General features: G+C 43.5%; 1 protein-coding gene across 2 annotated transcripts in view; it reads right to left on the reverse strand.

The window, feature by feature from the left end:
• Positions 1–21,064, reverse strand: part of CRHR2 (corticotropin releasing hormone receptor 2) — a 253,077-nt gene that overhangs the window by 61,719 nt on the left and 170,294 nt on the right. For both annotated transcript variants that reach the window (XM_038390646.2, XM_038390647.2), the window contains 4 exons: positions 13,012–13,129; positions 10,701–10,854; positions 6,133–6,193; positions 760–832 (listed from right to left, as the gene is read on the reverse strand). In XM_038390646.2, the coding sequence (XP_038246574.1) occupies positions 760–832; positions 6,133–6,193; positions 10,701–10,854; positions 13,012–13,129 (406 nt within the window). The remainder of the gene's footprint in view (positions 1–759; positions 833–6,132; positions 6,194–10,700; positions 10,855–13,011; positions 13,130–21,064) is intronic.

A 21,064-nucleotide genomic window follows, 5' to 3' on the forward strand; every position in this document is an offset into this window, starting at 1 on the left:
GCGGTGTGGCTTAAGCAGCATGCGGCGCCCACACGTGACCAGTCACATAATTCTAAGTGCTTATTCCAGCTCCCAGGGGATAGGTTCATTACAGACACAACTGCCACCAGCGTGAAGATGCAAGAACTTAGCATTTAACTGATGGACACAAACGAGGGACTAGATTCATCATGGCTGGCACAGGCAGGTGCCAGCTGCATCTCTTGGAACCATCCAGGCTCCCTGTGCATAAAGCGGAATTCTCTCCCAGCACAGGGCAGGTGGAATTTCCATGGAGGGCCGGACGGAAGCCCCACCCCAAGAGGTGTAGCCGGGACGTGATGAAACTGCACATCACTGTTACCCTGGCTATGCCCCCTTCCCGTCCAGTGCCACCTAGCCTCATGAGTATGTGGAGGAGAGGAAGAGAGATTGTTCTATTTTTGTCAGGCAGGACTCAACCCTGTTTGCACCAGCTGCTGCATAAACCAAGGGTAACAGCAGCAAAAGGTATGCAGGTAGGAAGCACTGTAAGGCAGCAACAAACTAGCCTGTTAACAGTACATTGGGTTCTTCATTAGCCAATCAGGTGCCAGCTCACAGCACGTTACCTAATGCAACTGCCTTCAGAGCTCTCTTCTGAAACCCTCAGATCATTTCCCCAGGTTTTGTTCACGTGTTGTTTTATTTTAGTTAATTACACATGCAAGACAGCAGGTGCCTATAAGATCATTTCACTATTGCCAATAGCCATCCCCTTAGTCCCACGCACAGTCTTACCAGAAGAACGAGGATCACTGGGCCTTGATATATGTAGTCTATGTATTTCCCGGGTTCCTTTCCAAACCAGCATCTGTAAGAGAAAAACTATGGTTTACAAATGTTAATGCATATCCCATATTCAGATTATGTACACCTTAGGGAGTTATGCACTTATACCCCTGAAATGCTTTTGTGTTTAATTACATAACCAACATGCAATTGAGCCATTTTTCTCTTCTCAAAGCTTTCACTGGACACAGATCCGAGCCCCAGTTTTTGCTGAGTGTAGCCAAGTCATGTTCCCGCTCATTTTCCAGCTGCCAACCCTATAAACATTTGCCTGGAAACATGAGAATGTTTCGAGATCAGCTATAAAGGAGGATGTGAGCATCCTTACTGCAGATGCAGAACTTAGGCTGCAAATTGTAACCCACTATGTCAGAAAGAGGGCTCTTACTTTGAATGAAACCTCCTGCCCCCTGAACTTTCCAATGCAGTGCTCACAAATGATTCAAGGAAAGTCTGTTCATGCAAAGGCCTCTAAATCCACAGGGAGACTTTTCCAAACCCTGTTTATGTGTAAACGGGAAATCCATCCCATGGGTCTTGAACAGGCAAGGTTTCCAACCACAGAGCGCAACAGAGAGATACCCATTTAAAGCTAGCTTTCTGACAAGCATTCTTATCCAATATTATCCCAGGGAAATTCACTGAACTTGAGTTAAAAGGCAATGGGAGTTAACAGAAGTTCAATGAACCAGAGTCACGTACTGCAGAGGGTTTATTGTTGCAGAGGGTTTATTTTGTCTTCATTTCTGTTATATGATTATGTGACAGGATTGCCTTAGATAGCAAGGGACTGGTCTCAATGACCCAGGAGCTCACTTCCAATCCTATGTTAATGACGAACAACTCATTTCTTTCTCTGATACATGGCAAACTAAACCTGTGCTTTCATACTGCCATAGACTGGCTTTTGTGTATACCTTTTAGTGGATGGAATCCAAGTAGCCCAGTTCCTGTTTCCAGTGACTAACATACAAGAGGGTATGACATCTTGAACCCTGACCTCAATGTGCTACAAGCCCTTTAAGGTCTCCTACATGGGTAACGGGAGTTTGTAACCCAAGTCAAGTGATGTGTTCTTTTTGGAGTTCAGAGTTATGACTTCTATTCCCTTTTGCTATAGTGATTTCATAGATGGCCACATTGTCAATTGGTGTATGGCCATGGTGCCTTGCAACATCTCATTATGTGTAAAGCACAGACAATGTGCTTGGTCCTACCCAAGACATAAAAATAAAGACATTCCCAGCCCCCAAGGAGTTTACAATCTAGATGACAGAGACAGATCCAGGTTGGGGCCCCAATCATATAGTACAAAACAGTCATATAGTAAATAACAATCTCTACCCTGCATCTTGGCAGGGAGTTAGACTAGATGGCCCTTGTGGTCCCGTCTAACCCTGTGGTTCTATGATTCTAACCCGAGGAGCTCATAGTCCAGGAGACAAGAAAGAAATAACAGGCAAATGAGACAAATGACCAGGTTTGAAGGAAAGCATGGTTCAAGCAGAATTACTTTAAGAACTACAGTGGCAAAAAAATCTTCTCTAATATGGGGGAGGCCTGCTAATGACTCCTAGGCTAAGAGAATACATTTTTCGATGGCACAGCATTCGTGGCACACATCGAGAAGAACATTTTCTTATTAGAGATACATTACAAAATGTAACAGGTGAGATAGTTCTCAAATGCCAGAATTCATGCTGTCCTACAATTACTTGCCTTTTCTCAGCTTGATATCCACAATAAAATCAGATTGAATGAGATCATTTTGAATCATTTGCACTAAGTTGTCTGATAAATTATTAAAATGTTATTCCTGGTTGCACACAATATAGCTTTGTGCAACCTGATAACTACTTGCAAAAACATTTCCAAAATTTGACACTGAGAGAAGCAATTGGAAAGAGCTGTTTCTTGCTGCCCAAATTATTATCCAACTAGAAGTGAGACCTCTCACTCCCCTCAAAAATGACATGGAAGACAAAAAGAATGACTTGCTGGAGCAGTGTGGGACAGAGAAGGGTATCGTGGGATATATCAAGGAAAGGAAACGTAAGAGTTTCACAAAAAGAAAAGGAGTACTTGTGGCACCTTAGAGACTAACAAATTTATTAGAGCATAAGCTTTCGTGAGCTACAGCTCACTTCATCGGATGTAGCTCACGAAAGCTTATGCTCTAATAAATTTGTTAGTCTCTAAGGTGCCACAAGTACTCCTTTTCTTTTTGCGAATACAGACGAACACGGCTGCTACTCTGAAACCTGTCATAAGAGTTTCAGTGAAGCTGCCAAGACCTGGAGGAGTTTGGGGAACCTACCAAGGAAAAAGAACTGAGACCTTCAGGAAAGGACCTTCTGGAAAGCAGGCTGTGCTAGCTGAGGAATCCCAGTGGGATTAATAATGAGTTTGACTGAGGAATATGAAGGAACTCCAAGACCAAGGAGCAGCCTCTGGAGAGCCAGCAGCTAATGCCCTGAGATTTTGGGGGAAGAAGTTATTGTTGATGCAACTGGTCCAGTTCTTTGGAACCAATACATCTATTCTAGTGTAGAATTCATATTTCATAGAATAAAAGCATTATCTACACTGAGGTAGTATCTAGGATCCCCATTCACTGATCAGGACCCCTCTGTGATAGGTGCTGTGAAAATACAGAACAAAAAGACAATTCCTGCCCCAAAGAATTTATAATTAAGTGGATATCAGGTGACATATAGCAATGCAACTGATATAATTCAGTGACCTAGACTTTCTCCCTTTAAATACAAACTAAGGCCCCAATCCTCAAATGAAAGCCACATAGCTTTTTTTTTTTTACAACAAACAAACAACCCACCTTGGAACCTCCACCTCCTAATCCCAGGAAAGTTATTATTTGTTGATTTGGGTTTTTCGATAGGGTGTGTATGGCAATTATATCTGTAGTGGAGAGCCATGAAAAAACTGCTAAAACAACATATGCATTCCACCCATTCCCCGCCTCCTTCCAGCCTCCTCCAAGAACAAACAAAAGCTTTTTCAATGTCGGGGAGGACAAGCCATTGAAGTAGATTTCGTTAAGATGAAAGAAATTGGAACACCTGCACACTGAATAATGCTAATTAATATTCCCCCATGCTTCCCTGATAGGACTTTACATAACTCAAATATCACTGTCCTTTCATCATTGTTAATGAGACTTTTATTACTGCTTTTATCCTTACAGATTGTCCATCTCTGAAATTGCAATAGAAGTAGCTCTTCATCACTTGTTGATTGTTTTTACAGGGTGCAAAAAGTACTTCTCTTCTGGAGGGTAGCCAAATTCTACCACAGAGCTAACCACTGGACAAGATGTTCTCAATAATCCTAAATTAGATTTTTCCCTATATTGATCAAAGGTTCTAATGCAGGTGAAATCAGGAGCTTTTCATTTGGTTTAATGGAATCATTCATTATTTAAGCATATCTATTCTTCCTTGTGGCTGCAATCTTATTGATTTTATCTTTAGAGCTATATAGCTTGAACCACAAAAGTACTTCCAATCTGCCTTGGTTGTATTTCAAATTGCTTCCCCAAACTAATAGCAATATGGTCACATTTTGTCCTTGACTTTGAACAGTCCATAGGAACTTTTGGAGATTCCCCCCCTGGCCATCTGAATATTTTTGGAGGCTGCTGTTTGTTCTGTAGTTCACATCTGAATTTGGTTTGTTAGGTTAGATCACATGGAAGAAGTCGCATGTTATTTCTCTATGTCTGAATAGGCTGAGCATATCCCATGTAATCATAAGAGTTAGCCTGGCTTGGCAGAGCTGATTCCACTTAGTTTCTCAGAAACAAGAATCAAGTTTTACTCTTAGCCTTACATTGGCACAGATATATATAGTTCACATTTCAGCCATTATTTCTGTATCTTTTTGGCACATGGAAAGACTTCTGGAGCTGTCACAAACAGAATTTAATCCGAACATTTGGGCTGACTCATCTAGAAGGAGTTAGAGTTAAGTAGACTTTTGATTAAAAAACGTTTAGATCTGTGCTTTAATTTTTCTGTTTAGTAGGCATTATTAGATATACCACCTGATTAAACAAACGTAATATCCTAGAAAATGTGTGCATATTTATAGCAATCAGCAAAGCACTGGCAAACAATTCATCTCTTGCTTTTGTTTTAGTTCATTAAAGTATGCTAAGTCTTATCCTCTGTATAACATTAATATAAATGTGAAGAAAAGAACAGCTTTATTTCCTTATCAGCTATTCATTTCTATGAGCTTTATTGTATCTGTATGATTGTATGGGTAAGATCTTCTGGAGAACAGCACCCGTGGTGCCCCTGATATCTCAGTCTCTGGTAGAGTGCAGAAGTTCATGTATCCTCGGCCTCTCTGATGAGTGCCTGACATTACAAAATATTTCACGCTCCAGCTCATAAGCATTTCCGGATACTAGTAGGATGGGCAGATGACTGGATGCTTTGCGGTCTTGCCCAATATAAAATGATTTGGCATTGATCTCAAAAGTCTGTTCATGGGGCATAGCAGGTTGTGCAAGGTTATTGTTCGCCAGTGCAAATGTGAATGGAAGCTAGCTATATCAGGGTGCAAGAAAGGCTAAGCACTAGGTATCATCCTCCATACTGAGTGATACTAATGCAACCCTCTTGTGTGGCCACTGCCTTATTTGCTAGCATACGGGGCAAAAAGGAATGGAGCATGGGCAGGGAATGGGTGCGTCTGTGAGGACAAGGAGCTTAAGCATGATCCCTATTTGTTAATGTAGCAGAATTATTTCTGCTACTTGGTGGCTCTGTACAATTGCTCTCAGTGTAAAATCAGATTCCCTTATGCTTCATGCTCTGCCCGTCACATTTTACCTTGTCCTTATATGTAGAACACCTGCGCTGCGCGGGATCAAAGTCAGTATGTGGGCCCTTTGTTTAATATGATGAAGCTGCAATACTACGAAGACTGTTCTTGGAAGCTTTACAACCCAGTTCTGTGATCTCAAGAGGCCAAATCCTTCACTCAGGAATTTTTAACCCAGTCCCACTGGAGGAGTTTTGCCTGAATAAAAGCTATTCAGGAAGGATTTTGTGATTTGGTCCAGGAGTTTTAGATAAGCCTTTGAACTTTGGGGTGTTCACTCAAGCTGATCTTGGAACTTTCTGAAGTTGTCAATTCTGAAGATCAATGGGAATGAGACAGCCAATCTGTTAGTTTTCATCTCCATAGTCTATGTAACTTTTAGCACAATTTCTTCCGGCATTGGATATGTCTATGCTGTCTGGTATCTTGTTTATGTAGACACACATAAATAAAATCGTTAACATTACTTACTGTTCATTTTCATAATAGAGCTTGCCAATGGCCCAGGCAACAATGATTGGGCAAGGAATACCTAAAAAAAAAAAGATCAAAAGTCACAATCCACACACACATAGAACACTGTCAGTCAGTGTGTGTGTGCTGGGGGTGGGGAGTATAAGAAATAATGTTGACACTTGCCTTTGGCCATGGGCTATTGACCTCATACATCTGCTAACTAGTTTTATGTAAAAGAAATAGAAGTCCTAACAAGATGAAATCTTTTCACAGCTTTAGTGCCATAGTTCTATAAGAGGCAGATTATTAAAACAATTACAGAAAAAATTAAAAAGCTACTTAAGAAACAGTAGGAGATTCTGGGTGAATCCTAAAACGTTTTCTTCATTCCGCACAATACCTTAAAGGCAGGTTGAGCTTTCTAGGGGGTTTATTATCTGAGTTGTATTACCAGGCTGCAGTCTCCTTATGGTTCTGCTGCACCATATGGATTGGGTGGGAAGTTCTGAAATTAACCATCCCAAGGTAGGGGGCAATGTGGAGGAATTCTCTCGAGGTTTAACTCTTGACCAGTTCAGATGTTATTCTGGCAGTCTCTGAAGAATGCAATTTCTCCCAGCTCCACTGGTGTGTTCCATGACCTCCAACACACCATGTGTCCTGTTGGTGGCTTTTTTAAAATAAATGATTCTGAAATCCCATTAAGCCCACGTGTTTGATATGCATGTCTTTCTCCCACTAACCTGGAATGCATTAAGGCAGATGCACCATTGCTCACGCAAATTTAATCTCCTTGCATGTGGCTGGGTACATCTGTAAGCTTCCTGTCCCTGCCGTGCTGTTGCCTCTGCTTTCACTCCTGCTCAGTGGGCCAGATCCTCATCTTCACAATGTTTATTTTGTACCAGTCCCTTGGCATAAGCTGCTGAGTAGCTGGCTGGTGGAGAATTCCCATCACATAGAGGGAATTCCAAGGGGGTGTAGAGTCAGTGTAGTCAGCTCTGTGCCACTCCCCTCCCAAAGCAGGTTCCCAGGGAAAAGGGAACATAGCTGAAGCATCTTATGCTCCAGTGACCCCTTGGTTCCAGGAAAGATTCTTGGAGGAGCTGGCACAGTTTACAGCAGCTCTGCGGCTCCTCTGACCTATGCGGGACAGGAGGGGGACAAAAAGAGCTGCAATATCGGAGGAGCAAGCAGCTGATTTGTGACCCTTCTTATCCTCAGCTGAACCCAGCTCTTAGTGGGAGCAACTCAGAACCCAGCCCAGTAACACAGCTGGACCACAGTAATGTCATGCTAGGACTAGCTCTCCTCTCACTCTCACTCACCTCATGTGTCCATGCTCCCTGAGATTCCAGGGAGTGAACTCTGGAGTCACACCCGTGTAAGGGAGAGTAGAATCAGGAGCATTTTCCAACCTGATTTGTACATTGCTTTCAAATGGGCTTCTCTCAGTCAAACATCCCTGGTAAATCAGGCAAAAAGGCATCTCCAGGGCCACCCAGTGTGCTGGCTACCAGGTCAGCATTGCACTGCACTCCAGGTCAGCCTTTCCAAGGCAAAGCATGTTCTTAATTCCCATGGAAGTGAATGCGATTCAGGTACATGCTTATGTGCTTTGCTGAATTGAGGTCTATAGCTTGTGACAAAGCTCTGTCCTTGCCTCCGTGGGTCCCGTGTTTCCTGGCGGATTTTGCTAGCCTCAGAGGCTCACTGTGACCCTCCATGTAACCCTTTTTCCTCTAGAGACAAGGGTCACAGTCTACTGAGCCATTTTCATCATAAGCCAGCGAGGAAGGTGAGGAGAAGTTATCCTTCCTTGCACAGTCTCTGTTGTCTCCCAGTCTCAGTGATTAATCAGGGGGCAAAGGTGGGGAGGGGGGAGCCCGGGCCCACCCTCTACTCCGGGCTTCAGCCCAGGGATCCTAATAGCCCTATCAGCCCTATCCCTTCAGCCCAGGGACCCTATCAGCTATGGTAGCTGACCTTTTAGAAACATGACATGTACAATTCCCTGGGCACTTCCCCCACAGCAGCCCTCACTTCTTCAAGCTCCACTTCACCCTTACCTCAGGGCCTCCTTCCTTGTGCCTGATATGGTGTGTACTACTCAGCCTCTCCAATAGCACAACTTCTTCCCACAGCTCCTGACATGCACACCCACCTGACTGACTGGGAGGCTTTTAACTAGTTTCAGCCAGCCCCTGATTGGCCTCAGGTGTCCCAATCAACCTAGCCTTCTCCCTGCCTTCTGGAAAGTTCTTAATTGGCCCCAGGTGTCTTAATTGACCTGGAGCAGCTTCCATTTCACTTAACCTGGTACCAGGGATTGTTTAGCCTGGAGCTAATATATCTATCTCCCACTACTTTTTTATAGCCATCTGGCCTTGCCCGGTCACAAGATCCACATTGACCTTCAAAATCCTGAGATTTCAGTAGGCTGTGGCCAATGTAGAGAGACATCGTGGCGTAGACTTTGCAGTGGAAGCCAGCAGGGATGGGATTAAGGTGCACACGTAAAGATCAAACTATGCTTTGAGCTGTGATTCTGGAGATCTGCCCTGCCCTCCTGAGAAGACAGATTCTCCTTATTCAATGACTCAAGAAGACATTGTGCTTTCCGTTGTCACGGGGATGGAATGGGATGGGATGGAAGCGTACATGCCCTTGTTACTGGATAAGGACCTTTCTCTATTCCTGGCCAAAGCCTCGGTGGAGATCAGAGAACTGGACGTGAGATTTGCCAGAGACGAAGCAGAAAGTAGGGCAGAGTGACTGGCACAGGAAAGGATCCAAAGGGGTGAGAGGAAGGGTGTGCTCAATATGTGGCACTTGCGCAGTTGCAGTCAGAGATCTAGATGTCTCAGGACTACAGTCATGGACCAGGCAAGCTACTTGGACCTGTGATCCAGTCACAAAGCAGTTAGGGCACTGCTTGATCAGCGGTGTGGGTGGGGTAGGAGGATTGGCAGTGGCCAGGCCACCTCATGCTCTGGCCAGCATAGCTGAGCTGGGGGTAGTAATTTAATTAGGACACCCATAGATTACTAATTCCTGGGAACAAGCTAGGAGCCACATTTCCTTCCCCGTGCATCTCCTGGGGTTGCACAGGCACATGCCACCCTTTATTAAAGGCTGTGTTTTAGAAAGACAATCTAGCCCCTAGTGACCTCAAATGCAGCTGAAACATTGTTCCTGTATGGAAAGAGGCTCAATTAACTCCATGCTGAAATGTTTTTCCTTGTGTCCGTTTTGTTGCATCTGTCTTAAGGCTGTAAGGGCCTGTGTCATAAATATAAAGGGAAGGGTAACTATCTTTCTGTATATAGTGCTATAAAATCCCTCCTGGCCAGAGGCAAAATCCTTTCACCTGTAAAGGGTTAAGAAGCTAAGGTAACTCTGCTGGCACCTGACCAAAATGGCCAATGAGGGGACAAGATTCTTTCAAATCTGGAGGCGGGGGGAAAAGGCTTTTGTCTGTCTGTCTGTGTAATACCTTTGCCGGGAACAGATCAAGGATGCTAGCCTCCCAACTCCTGTAAAGTTAGTAAGTAATCTAGCTACAAAATGCGTTAAATTTTCTTTTGTTTTTTTGGCTTGTAAAATTCGCTCTGCTGAATGGAATGTATATTCCTGTTTTTGTGTCTTTTTGTAACTTAAGGTTTTGCCTAAAGGGATTCTCTATGTTTTAAATCTAATTACCCTGTAAAGTATTTACCATCCTGATTTTATGAGGTGATCCTTTTACCTTTTTCTTTAAATAAAATTCTTTTAAGAACCTGATTAATTTGTCATTGTTCTTAAAATCCAAGGGTTTGGGTCTGTGTTCACCAATACCCAATTGGTGAGGATATTATTATCAAGCCTTCCCCAGGAAAGGGGGTGTGTGGGGCTTGGGGGGATATTTTGGGGGAAGACGTCTCCAAGTGGGCTCTTTCCCTGTTCTTTGTTTAAATCGCTTGGTGGTGGCAGCATATCAGGGTTTTAACTAAGCTGGTTTCCAAGGCAAGAAAGAAATCTGTGCCTTGGGGAAGTTTTAACCTAAGCTGGTAAGAATAAGCTTAGGGGGTCTTTCATGTACCCTAAAGTTCAGAGTGGGGAAGAAACCTTAACCGCCCATAAGGTCAGGGACAATGTCTCCTGTTTCCTGCTATGCTGAGCCCACTGTGGTGTTAAACAAATACACACTGAAGAGACAATTTAGGGATGGTTGATCAACCTGAAGCAAAACCACTGTGAACTGCTGCAGCCTGAAATTGCTGAGTCATGCACATGGCACCTGATGCTCCTGCCTTCACCCCAGCCATGGTTGGGAATAAAATCACAATGATCCGAGTAAAAGTCGCAGACCTCAGCCATAACCTTTCACTCATTGGCCCGTGTTGAGCTGTCTCATTAAAGTATATTTAAATATCAACATTTAACTCAACCTGCTCTGATATTTGCATTTGTTAAATGGGGTGAGCTCTGAATGACAAAAATATCACTTCTCTCAGATTTTTGTGTGTGTCAATCTTGGTTATATCGCGTCTTTAACGCTGACAGTCATACAGTACAATAGTTTTTAAGCACACGGCACTTACACCATCCTATGAAGAGGAAGACCCATTTCCTCAGCTTATCTGTGGAGTAAGTCATCACTATCGCAGTGTGTAAATAGCAGCCTTCCACAAACATCCAGAAGAAATTGGTCACCACAAAATAATTGTAGATTGTTGTAATACACCGACACCAGGGCTAGAACAAAAATATACGAGTGTATTTTAAACCCTGGGTGATTTGTTGTTTTTAAATCACTCCGCATTGGACGAACTCTACTCCCATGAAGTCAAAATTCAAATTCCAAAAACAGAAGGGACCATTGTGATCACTGAGTCTGATCTCCTGTCTAACACAGTGCAGAGAACGGCCCCAAAATAATTCCTAGAGCAAATCTTTTAGAAAAACATCCAATCTTGATTTAAAAATTGTCTGTGATGGAGAATCCACCACAACTGTTTCTAAGTTGTTCCAATGGTTAATTACTCTCACCATTAAAAATGTACATCTTAGTTCCAACCTGAATTTGTCTCACTTTAACTTCCAGACATTGGATTGTATAATACCTTTCTCTGCTAAATTGAAGAGATTATTAAATATTTGTTCCCCATGTTGGAGTTATAGATGGTAATCAACTCACCCTTTAACCCTCTTTGTTAAGTTAAATAGATTGAGTTGTTTGAATTTATTACTATAAAAGCATGGTTTCTAATCCTTTAATCATTTGTGTGTCTCTTCTTTGAACCATTTCCAATATATCAACATCCTTCTTGATTTGTGGGCCCCAAAACTGCACACAGGATTCCAGCAGTGGTTCTACCAGTGCCAAATACAGAAGTAAAATAACTTCTCTACTCCCACTTGATACTCCCCTCTTCATGAATGCAAGGATTGCATTTTCTCTTTTGGCCACAGCATCACACTGGGAGCTCATGTTCAGCTGATTATCCTCTATGACCCCCAGAACCTTTTCATTGTCACTGCTTTCCAGGATAGAGTCCCTCATCCTGTAAGTATGACCTACATTCTTTCTTCTGAGATGTGTATATTCACCCATCTTAAACACACTGTTTGCTTGAGCCCAGCTTATCAAGTGATTCAGATCGCTCTCTATCAGTGACCTCTCCTCTTCGTTTTTACCACTTCCCCCAATTTTTATGTCATCTGCAAACTTTATTTTATGTTTTCTTCCAGATCATTCATAAAAATTTTAAATGGCATAGAGCCAAGAACTGACCCCTGCAGGACCCCACTAGAAATACACCTGTTTGATGATGATTCCCCATTTACAATTATGTTTTGAGGCCTATCATTTAGCTAGTTTTTAAACCATTTAATGTGTGCCATGTTAATTTTATCTTTCTAGTTTTTTTAATCAAAATGTCAGACGTATCCAGTGAAATGCTTTCCAGCAGTCTAAGTATATTATACCAACACTGTTACCTTTATCAACTAAACTTGTAGTCTCATCAAAGAGAAGTTGACTGGCATCAATAATATTACCCTCCTTTCATTCTATATTAATCAAGTTCCACATCAGCTGCTCCATTATCTTGCCCGGGATCCCCATCAGACTGACAGGCCTATAATTCCCTGGGTCATCCTGTTTACTCTTTTAAAATATTGGCACATTATTTTTCTTCCAGGATTCCAGAACTTTTCCAGTGTTCCAAGCCTTACTGTAACATGGGGAGAATGATACCAACCTCTTTTATAAAGCACTTTGATGAAAATCCCCATAAAAGAGCTACACATTATTATCATTCAAGGGCTCAATACTCCTACTCTTGTTCACATTGAATGACTCCTAACTCTGCAATCATCCCATTGATTCCAAAGATTAAAGTCCTTCTCAAAGTCAGTCACGAGAGGAGAATCAGGCCCCGAATGACCAAGCTGATAAATGTCACATCACTTACGGTCATGACAATGTCTGAATTTAATGCAGATTTTTGCATGAGCCAGGGTATGAGATAATTTGCTAAAGACACAGGAGTAAATACAAAATCACTTTACTCATTAGAGGCATCAATGCTTCAATATAATGGGATAGACAGATGGACAGGGTATACTGGTCTCCGTAATCTGTTTTCAATGCACTAGATTGTATTACATTCCCTTAGACCATAATGCACTATATGAAGTTACTGAACATCAAGGTAACCAACAGTGGAAAGATATGAATATTTATCTAATCAACACATGTTTTTTATGCACTCAATCTTTTTAAAGTTATTTTAAGGGTGCAGAGAGCATATGGATACTACCCTCTGTAGTATTTTTATACATCTAAATAAATAATTCATATTTTTACCTATACCCATGACAAGTGGATACCACAGCCACATTACATACCTCATTGCTTTCATGTATGTTATGATCAATCATCTGAAGCAGGAACCACATCACATTCCTCAGTATGAATGTGGTGATCAGGTTCCAGTGGATAATATTTCGCAGGCATCTGATGCTCCTAACAGGGGAAGGGGGCAAAGATATGAGTTATTATACACCACAAATCTTCATTGTTTGTCTTTGGTAAGTTGTGGCATGTGTCAGTAGCACATTTGCATTAATCCTGCTTCAGCTAGGGGGTGGACTTCTTGAGATCCCTTCCAGTGAAACATGTCTATGATTCTATATGAAAACTACCGAGGGAAGTACAAAATGAAAAGCCATTTGAATAGCTGGCCATGGTAATAATTCAAACAAATTAAAGAATCAGTTGAACAAACACAAGCTACTTGCCTTTATTTTTGAGACCCTCCACAGCCTATCTCAAGCTACCTATCACTTCTCACACGCTACTGAAACATTGATTCCTGCCTCTGATCAGCCAACAATGCCAGCCTTCAATGCCCACTTGTTAAACCTTCAAACAAACACCTTTGTGCTTTCTCCCATGCTGTGTCTCAGGCTTGGGAGGAGCTCCCCAGAACCATCCACAAAGCCACCTCATTTCCCTCTTAAAATCCTTCTTAAAACTCCTTTCCCAAGATGCCTGCAACAAAAAACCCGACAATTGTTAGACAGCTGGGGTGCTAAGACCACTCCCTATAATGTCCATCAGTGTCATCTCATTTTCCTAGTTCTCTTCTGTCTGCCCGCCTGTATCGACCTGTTGATTGTCTCTGGGCTGGTCTAAACTGGAACTTACATGGGCATAGCTATGTGTCTCTGGGATGTGAAAAAATCCGCATCCCTGAGAGACGCAGCTATTCTGACCTAATCCTCCGGTGTAGACAATACTAGGTCCATGGAAGAATTCTTCCATTGACCTAGCTACTGCCTCTCGGTCTGGTAGATTACCTACACTGATGGGAGAACCCTTCCCAGCGGCATACATAGTGTCTACACTAAAGTGCTACAGTTGCACAGCTGTGCCATTGTAGCAATTTAAGTGTAGACATACTCTTATACTTAGATTGCAAGCTCTTCTGGTCAGGGAATGTCTTTGTTCTGTTTGTACAGCACCTAGCACAGAGGGGTCCCGACCCATGACTGGGGCTATCCGATGCACCCACAAAAACATAAAATAGTGAGACTTCTCCCCTCTCTATTTTCAAAACACATCCTGTTAAGAAAGGATGCGTACCGAATGAAAAGTTGGTGCAGGGATCTGTAGAGAGAAAAAGCATGAGTGGGCATGCCTGGAATTGTAGTGTGGTGGGGAAGACGGAGAAAGCAAGCACCCACATGAACACAAGACAAACAATGTGCGGAGACTTCCATTTTTTTCTGGTAAACTCTTCACTGTTACCTCATCCTCCCCACCTGCCTGTCCACTTTGTCCACCTGCTGCCTCTCAGACCATAAAGTAGAGTCAGTGTAGTCAGCTCTGTGACCCAGACCATAAAGTTCTGGGGCAAAGACTATCCTTGTGAGTAGCATACTGAATCTCTGATCCTTCCTCTTCCTGGGTGCTAGCCCAGTACAAATCATAATGAACTAACTAAACAATATCATCAAGAGTGCATGAGCATGATTAAGGCTCTGATCATGCCTAACTTTAACCATGCTGAGTAGCTCCAATGACATCAGAAGGGCCACTCACATGCTTTAAGTTGAGCATGTGAACAAGAATTTAGCAACAGCTGGGCCTTAACAAGACTGAGAATGCATTTCGGGGAATGGAGTTTCGGTAGCATGTGTTGCACACTCACAATCTGCTGGAGAATGTCGCAGTTAGGATCTTTACAGAACCTGCTGTGTATTTAGAGTGATAAACGTTTTTAAAAGCAGCACAGTCTTTTAAAATATATGTATGTGAGACACAAGCTGGGGCGCTGAATATTTTTATTCCTTTATTGAAGGCATGGCGTTTATGTCCCCAGAGGTTCAGAAGCACTGGCGTTTTTAAAAATTCAAACACTGCTCCATGGAAAGTCACAGGAGCGGAAAGACAATGCAACATGCATAGCCAGGGCAGAAAAAGATGAGAAATAGTAGTGACCGATTAGCACGAGGTAGCAAGCATCAGGGGAATAAATAGATTGTATAGAGATGGCAGGGCAGAACAAGAGAAAGGGAATGAAGTAAAGTCAATCATAATAGTACAGAGGGAGTTCTGTTCCCAGATACATGCAACAGGTGCTCTCATTTATTACAATTGCATTGAATGTGATTGTTATTTATAGTACAAAGAAAAGGAGGACTTGTGGCACCTTAGAGACTAACAAATTTATTTGAGCATAAGCTTTTATGAGCTACAGCTCACTTCATCGGATACATCATGAAAGCTTATGCTCAAATACATTTGTTAGTCTCTAAAGTGCCACAAGTACTCATTTTCTTTTTGCGAATACAGACTAACACGGCTGCTACTCTGAAACCTGTCATTTATAGTACAGTAGCACGTAGAGGGCCCAACTGAGAGAAGGGCCCCAGTATGCTAGGTGTCATATAGAGACACAACGAGAGAAAAACCCTGCCCCGCTGAACTGACAGGACTGCCAAAGGGAGTATTATCATCACCATTTTATAGATGGGGAACTAAAGCTCAGAGATTAAATGACCTGCCCCCAAAAGTCTGTGGCACAGCCATGAATTGAACCCAGATCTCCTGAGGCCTAGCCTCATCACCCGGGTGCTCCTGCACAGACCTGTACATGGAGGACAGCATCTGCTGCCTGGCACAAGGGGTTAAAGATAATTAAATTAAATTTTAAAAAAGAAACAAGGAGATCCAAGGGGAAAAAATTGGGTTAATCCAGCAACGGATGGTAGATCACAAAACCCTGTGCATGAATGACATGAAAAAAAAAATTGAAGCGCCATGGCAAGCTACGTCCCTTTCTGTGTCAATAGGAAGCACAGCAAATTGGGTAGACAATTGGCCGTTGTGCAGGATTTAGGTCAGCTTGCAGATACATAGGAAATCAGGATAGCGGCACAGAGGAAATACCTTCTCAGGATGACAGTGGACGTGTCAGAGGGAGGACTAGGAAGAAATAGGAGATCAGGGGCTTGTAGCTGAAATGCCATCTCAGTCCCTGCTGCAGAATTGTTAGCACGCTGCTATGATTTGCTGATGCATAATTAACCCCCTTGGTCTAACATAAGGATTAAGAGGAAAGCTGCCACCATTATGTCAGAGTGGAATCTCTTGTTCTAACTGGTAATGCAGCTGCTGTGCTCTCCACTTCGTTTACCACCCTTCATACGTATCCACAGGCTAGTGGCTGGAACAGGAACTGTACGACCCTGTCAATATGGAAACTAGATACCATTAACTTGGGTTTGAATAGAGACTGGGAGTGGCTGGGTCACTACACATATTGAATCTGTTTCCCTTTGTTAGGTATCCTCACACCTTCTTCTCAACTGTCTAAATGGGACACCTTGATTAACACTACAAAAGTTTTTTTCTCCTGCTGATAATAGCTCATCTTAATTAATTAGCCTCTTACAGTTGGTATGGCAACTTCCACCTTCTCTGTATGTGTATATATATATATCTTCTTACTATACGTTCCAGTCTATCCATCTGATGAAGTGGGCTGTAGCCCATGAAAGCTTATGCTCTAATAAATTTGCTAGTCTCTAAGGTACCACAAGTACGCCTGTTCTTTTTGCAGATACAGACTAACACAGCTGCTACTCTGAAACCTTTAAAATTACAGAAGACTGGCGTGCGATTATATCTCTCCTTTCCCTGCACCAGGGACAATCCAGTGATCTAGGTTACTCATTTCTTCTGCCTAATGCCACCCTTATATCCATGTCCTTTACTGCTCCTTCTCAGTCAAGGATAATTAAGTCAAGGTTTAGATGCACTCTCCTCCCTTCACACTTCCCTGCTGCACAGTACTAAGAACGGTAGGAATCAGAAAGGAGGTGATCCACAGACTTCAGGAATTTAGGTAGCATCACAGCAGAGACTATATGAGGAGGACTATTGAGGAGCTGGGGGGGAAAGTCTATCGTAATAATAGACTATGTGTAGGGATCAGACCAGATGATCTGAGGCCAGGTCTTTCTCGCCACAGAAATCGATGAATTCAAGCTCTCTGATACAAGTGACATTGCAGAACCACTTCATACCAGTCCACCAGGCTCAGTGGAATGGTGGGGTGGGCAGGGGCACCCTAAGAAGCTGTTCCCATGGTACACACCTTCAGCCCTGTGGAGACACTCCCACTGCAGCTGCAGTCCCCAGCACCTTGCCTGCTGAGTCTGTATCACCCTCAGCCCCTGCTTTCGCCCCCAGGCTGCCCAAGTGCAGCATCACTCCCCATCCCTGAGAGGCTGCAAGAATTGGTGCAAGGCTGCACAGGCCCTGGGGGAGAGCCCTGACGCAGGAGCCAGTCCCACGGCAGCGGCAAGGAACAACAGCTCTAGCTGCCCCACTGCCCAGTGCGTCCATTGTGGTTTGGCCCCACAGCTCCTTTGTTGTAATGGAGAGGGGGAGGGAGGCATGTACAATCAGTGAGTGGAATTGTGACCTGGTGCACAGAAGCCACGGGGCCAATCCTGAGCAACACAGCTCTGAGACCTCCTTTAACCAGATCGCACCACTCACTCAACTTTGGCCCTGCTATTCCCCCCGGTCATGACAGAGGGCTGGCCTGGCCAACCTGAGCAGGAGCAGGGTGGCCAGCGTGGCTGCTCCTCACTGCTGCCAACGGTACGCACCGCACGCTAAGAGCGTAGAGCTGCACGCACCACAAGGGCTGGGAACAGAACCCAGGACCAGAACCGTGTTAAAGGAGGAACTCTGCTAGCTGGTGACAGTAGTTGTCTCATTCCATATGAGCAAGAGCCACCTGAGGGACAAAGTTATATGCACTCAGACTGAGGTCCTTGTGCCTCACAGTGGTGTCCCAACCTCGCAGCATCGTCTAGCCGTCATTTTGTGCTCGCAATCTGTGCTCACGGAGGGGTAGAGAGTGACTCGGACTGCATACCCATGCAGGGGAATAAGAACCCCTCTTACAATGCTACACAAGCCACCCAGACCGTGGCTCTCCCTGGCACGACTTGTCTGCTTTCTCCCCCTGCTCCCAGGAGCAGTTTGGTGGGGAGGAACACAGCCTTGACTCCCTTTTCCCCACCCAACTCCAAGTTGAATAGATCAGCAGTAAGTCACTAACAGGAGGAAGCAGGGGAGGAATTGCAACTCTAGAGATGCAGCTCTAGTTACTCTGCCTGCTGGGCTACTCCTGGTGTGGTGTAGTTTATGCACCCGCCATTGCTCGCGTATGCGCCTGAAGAGACAATCCAACCCTGGGCTACCCCAATGAAACACACATACTTGGCAGGGCACACAGCAATCTCAGCTGAGCAGGGTAAAGTAGCACATAAATGGACAATGCAAGGCCCTCAATCTGTGACTGCAAACAAGTCGGAGAGATGGCAGTTCCAGGCAATGTTATGCTGAGAAGAAATCTGAAGGCAAGGGAGGAGAAAGTTCCCTAACACTAGTCACCACTTGTGCTTGGCTAGCAGGAAGCAACACCTCCCTCACAGCCCTGAAAAAGGAGGTTTAACACAGGGTATGTGTAACACAGGTTGCTGTGCACCAGCTAACCTGCCCAGCTAACCTGTATCCAGCTACAGGAGGTAAAAAGAGCAGCGATGATAGAGCAGAGTGGGTAACACAAGCCCAGCATGGAGCCTGGCTCACTAGCCTGTGCCAAAGTCCAGCCCTGCACTGAAGCAATGAAAGGCAAAAAGGCATCTTTTAAAAAGTGGAAGTTAAATCCTAGTGAGGAAAATAGAAAGGAGCATAAACTCTGGCAAATGCAGTGTAAAGATATAATTAGGAAGGCCAAAAAAGAATTTGAAGTACAGCTAGCCAAAGACTCAAAAAGTAATAGCAACATTTTTTTTAAGTACACCAGAAGCAGGAAGCCTGCTAAACAACCAGTGGGGCCACTGGATGATTGAGATACTAAAGGAGCACTCAAGGATGATACGGCCATTGTGGAGAAACTAAATGAATTCTTTGCGTTGGTCTTCACGGCTGAGGATGTGAGGGAGATTCCCAAACCTGAGCCATTCTTTTTAGGTGACAAATCTGAGGAACAGTCCCAGATTGAGGTGTCATTAGAGGAGGTTTTCGAACAAATTGATAAAGTAAACAAATTGATAAACTAAACATTAATAAATCACCAGGACCAGACCACAAGCAGGGGGTTGGACTAGATGACCTCCTGAGGTCCCTTCCAATCCTGATATTCTATGATATGTTAGAGGTCTATAAAATCATGACTGGAATGGAGAAAGTAAATAAGGAAGTATTATTTACTCCTTCTCATAACACAAGAACTAGGGGTCACCAAATGAAATTAATAGGCAGCAGGTTTAAAACAGAATGCACAGTCAGAATTTTTTCACAGAACGCACAGTGAGAACTCTTTGCCAGAGGATGTTGTGAAGGCCAAGACTATAACAGGATTCAAAAAAGAACTAGATAAGTTCTTGGAGGATAGGTCCATCAATGGCTCTTCGCCAGGATGGGCAGGGATGGTGTCCCTAGCCTCTGTTTGCCAGAAGCTGGGAATGGGCAACAAGGGATGGATCACTTGGTGATGTTCTGTTCATTCCCTCTGGGGCACCTGGCATTGGCCACTGTCAAAAGACAGGATATTGGGCTAGATGGACCTTTGGTCTGACCCAGTATGGCCGTTCTTATGTTCTTATGCTATTGTTACCCACACTAGTTGGACTCAAGGTCGCCCAGGTAAGCCAGACCGTGCTCAGCTTTGGCTGAGTACCCATACCCATAAAGGCAAAGCAATTGAGGTGAAGGAAGGCACATGTTTCATGTTAGCCCCAGTAATATATTATTTCCCTCTTTGTTGAAATACTAATTACTTTTTTTATTTCATTAAATATGCCTATTTTTTATACTCCCATCCAGATTCCTTCTTTTCCAACTATGTTATATTTACAATGTCCAGCACTGTGCTGAGTGTCTTAACAAGGATTTTCGGTGCCCACAAAACTGCTAATAAATGCAAGCATAACGCACACAAAATTCTTCCAGTCCATCTTCAAGGTGGATAGATGGCAGAGTATCAGGCTGGCTGATGTAAAGCCACAATCAGGCATTTAAGACATCTAACTGACCTAAATTTTATGAGGAAAAGTGAAGCCAGAGTTGGCAAACCCACTATTACCTGGCATACCCTCTGGGTTGGGAGCAAAATGACTATACTATTTCTGTACAGGCCTTTCCTGCAGCTGTTGAAATCAATGGGGAAAGCTCCCATTAAGTTCAATGGCTCAGAATCAGACCCCTAAAAAGGATTTACATAATAATGTTTATATCACACACATATTCTTCTAATTCATTCCCGGTTCCCCCCATCATTGTATCCATACATTTGTGGTTTTAATAAGGAGCCTGTGAAGCCCTTGTTTTCAAATGAGCCCGATTCAGTGAGGACACACATAATTAAAATTAGCAATCATACTAATGTGCCAGTGATGTAGAAAGCTAGTTGAATTAATAGAATCATCTGCATGGAATTAATTGAAAACAATGACTTTACTGAAGGCGCCTGGTGGCCTCCTATTAATTCATGTACTGTTCCATTAATAATGATGACCAATTAAAGCAACTGTTGAAAAGTCTGCCATGAAAAATTTGGCAGGAGAAACCGAACAGAGCTCTGCTGGACTTTCACGTTTGCTGAATGTTACAAGCTGCTAGTGGAAGTCTTCAGCAATATTTAATAAGCCACTTCACAGATGGAACTCTGGCCTCTTTTGCTTTTTCTAAGCTAATGGGCAAACCACAAATGGCTCAGATTGAGAAGGCTGCCTTCAAATCCATCCCTTTCCCAGGCTCAACACCTGTTTTGGACCACTACTTTCTTTAACCTGTGTCCGCATCCTCGAGTACTCTGGGGCTTCCCCAGGGTATATATGTTCTGATCTGTCTGTGTATTCTGGTACTCCT

The sequence above is a fragment of the Dermochelys coriacea genome, chromosome 2, assembly GCF_009764565.3.
Source record: "Dermochelys coriacea isolate rDerCor1 chromosome 2, rDerCor1.pri.v4, whole genome shotgun sequence".
NCBI classification, from domain to species: domain Eukaryota; kingdom Metazoa; phylum Chordata; order Testudines; family Dermochelyidae; genus Dermochelys; species Dermochelys coriacea.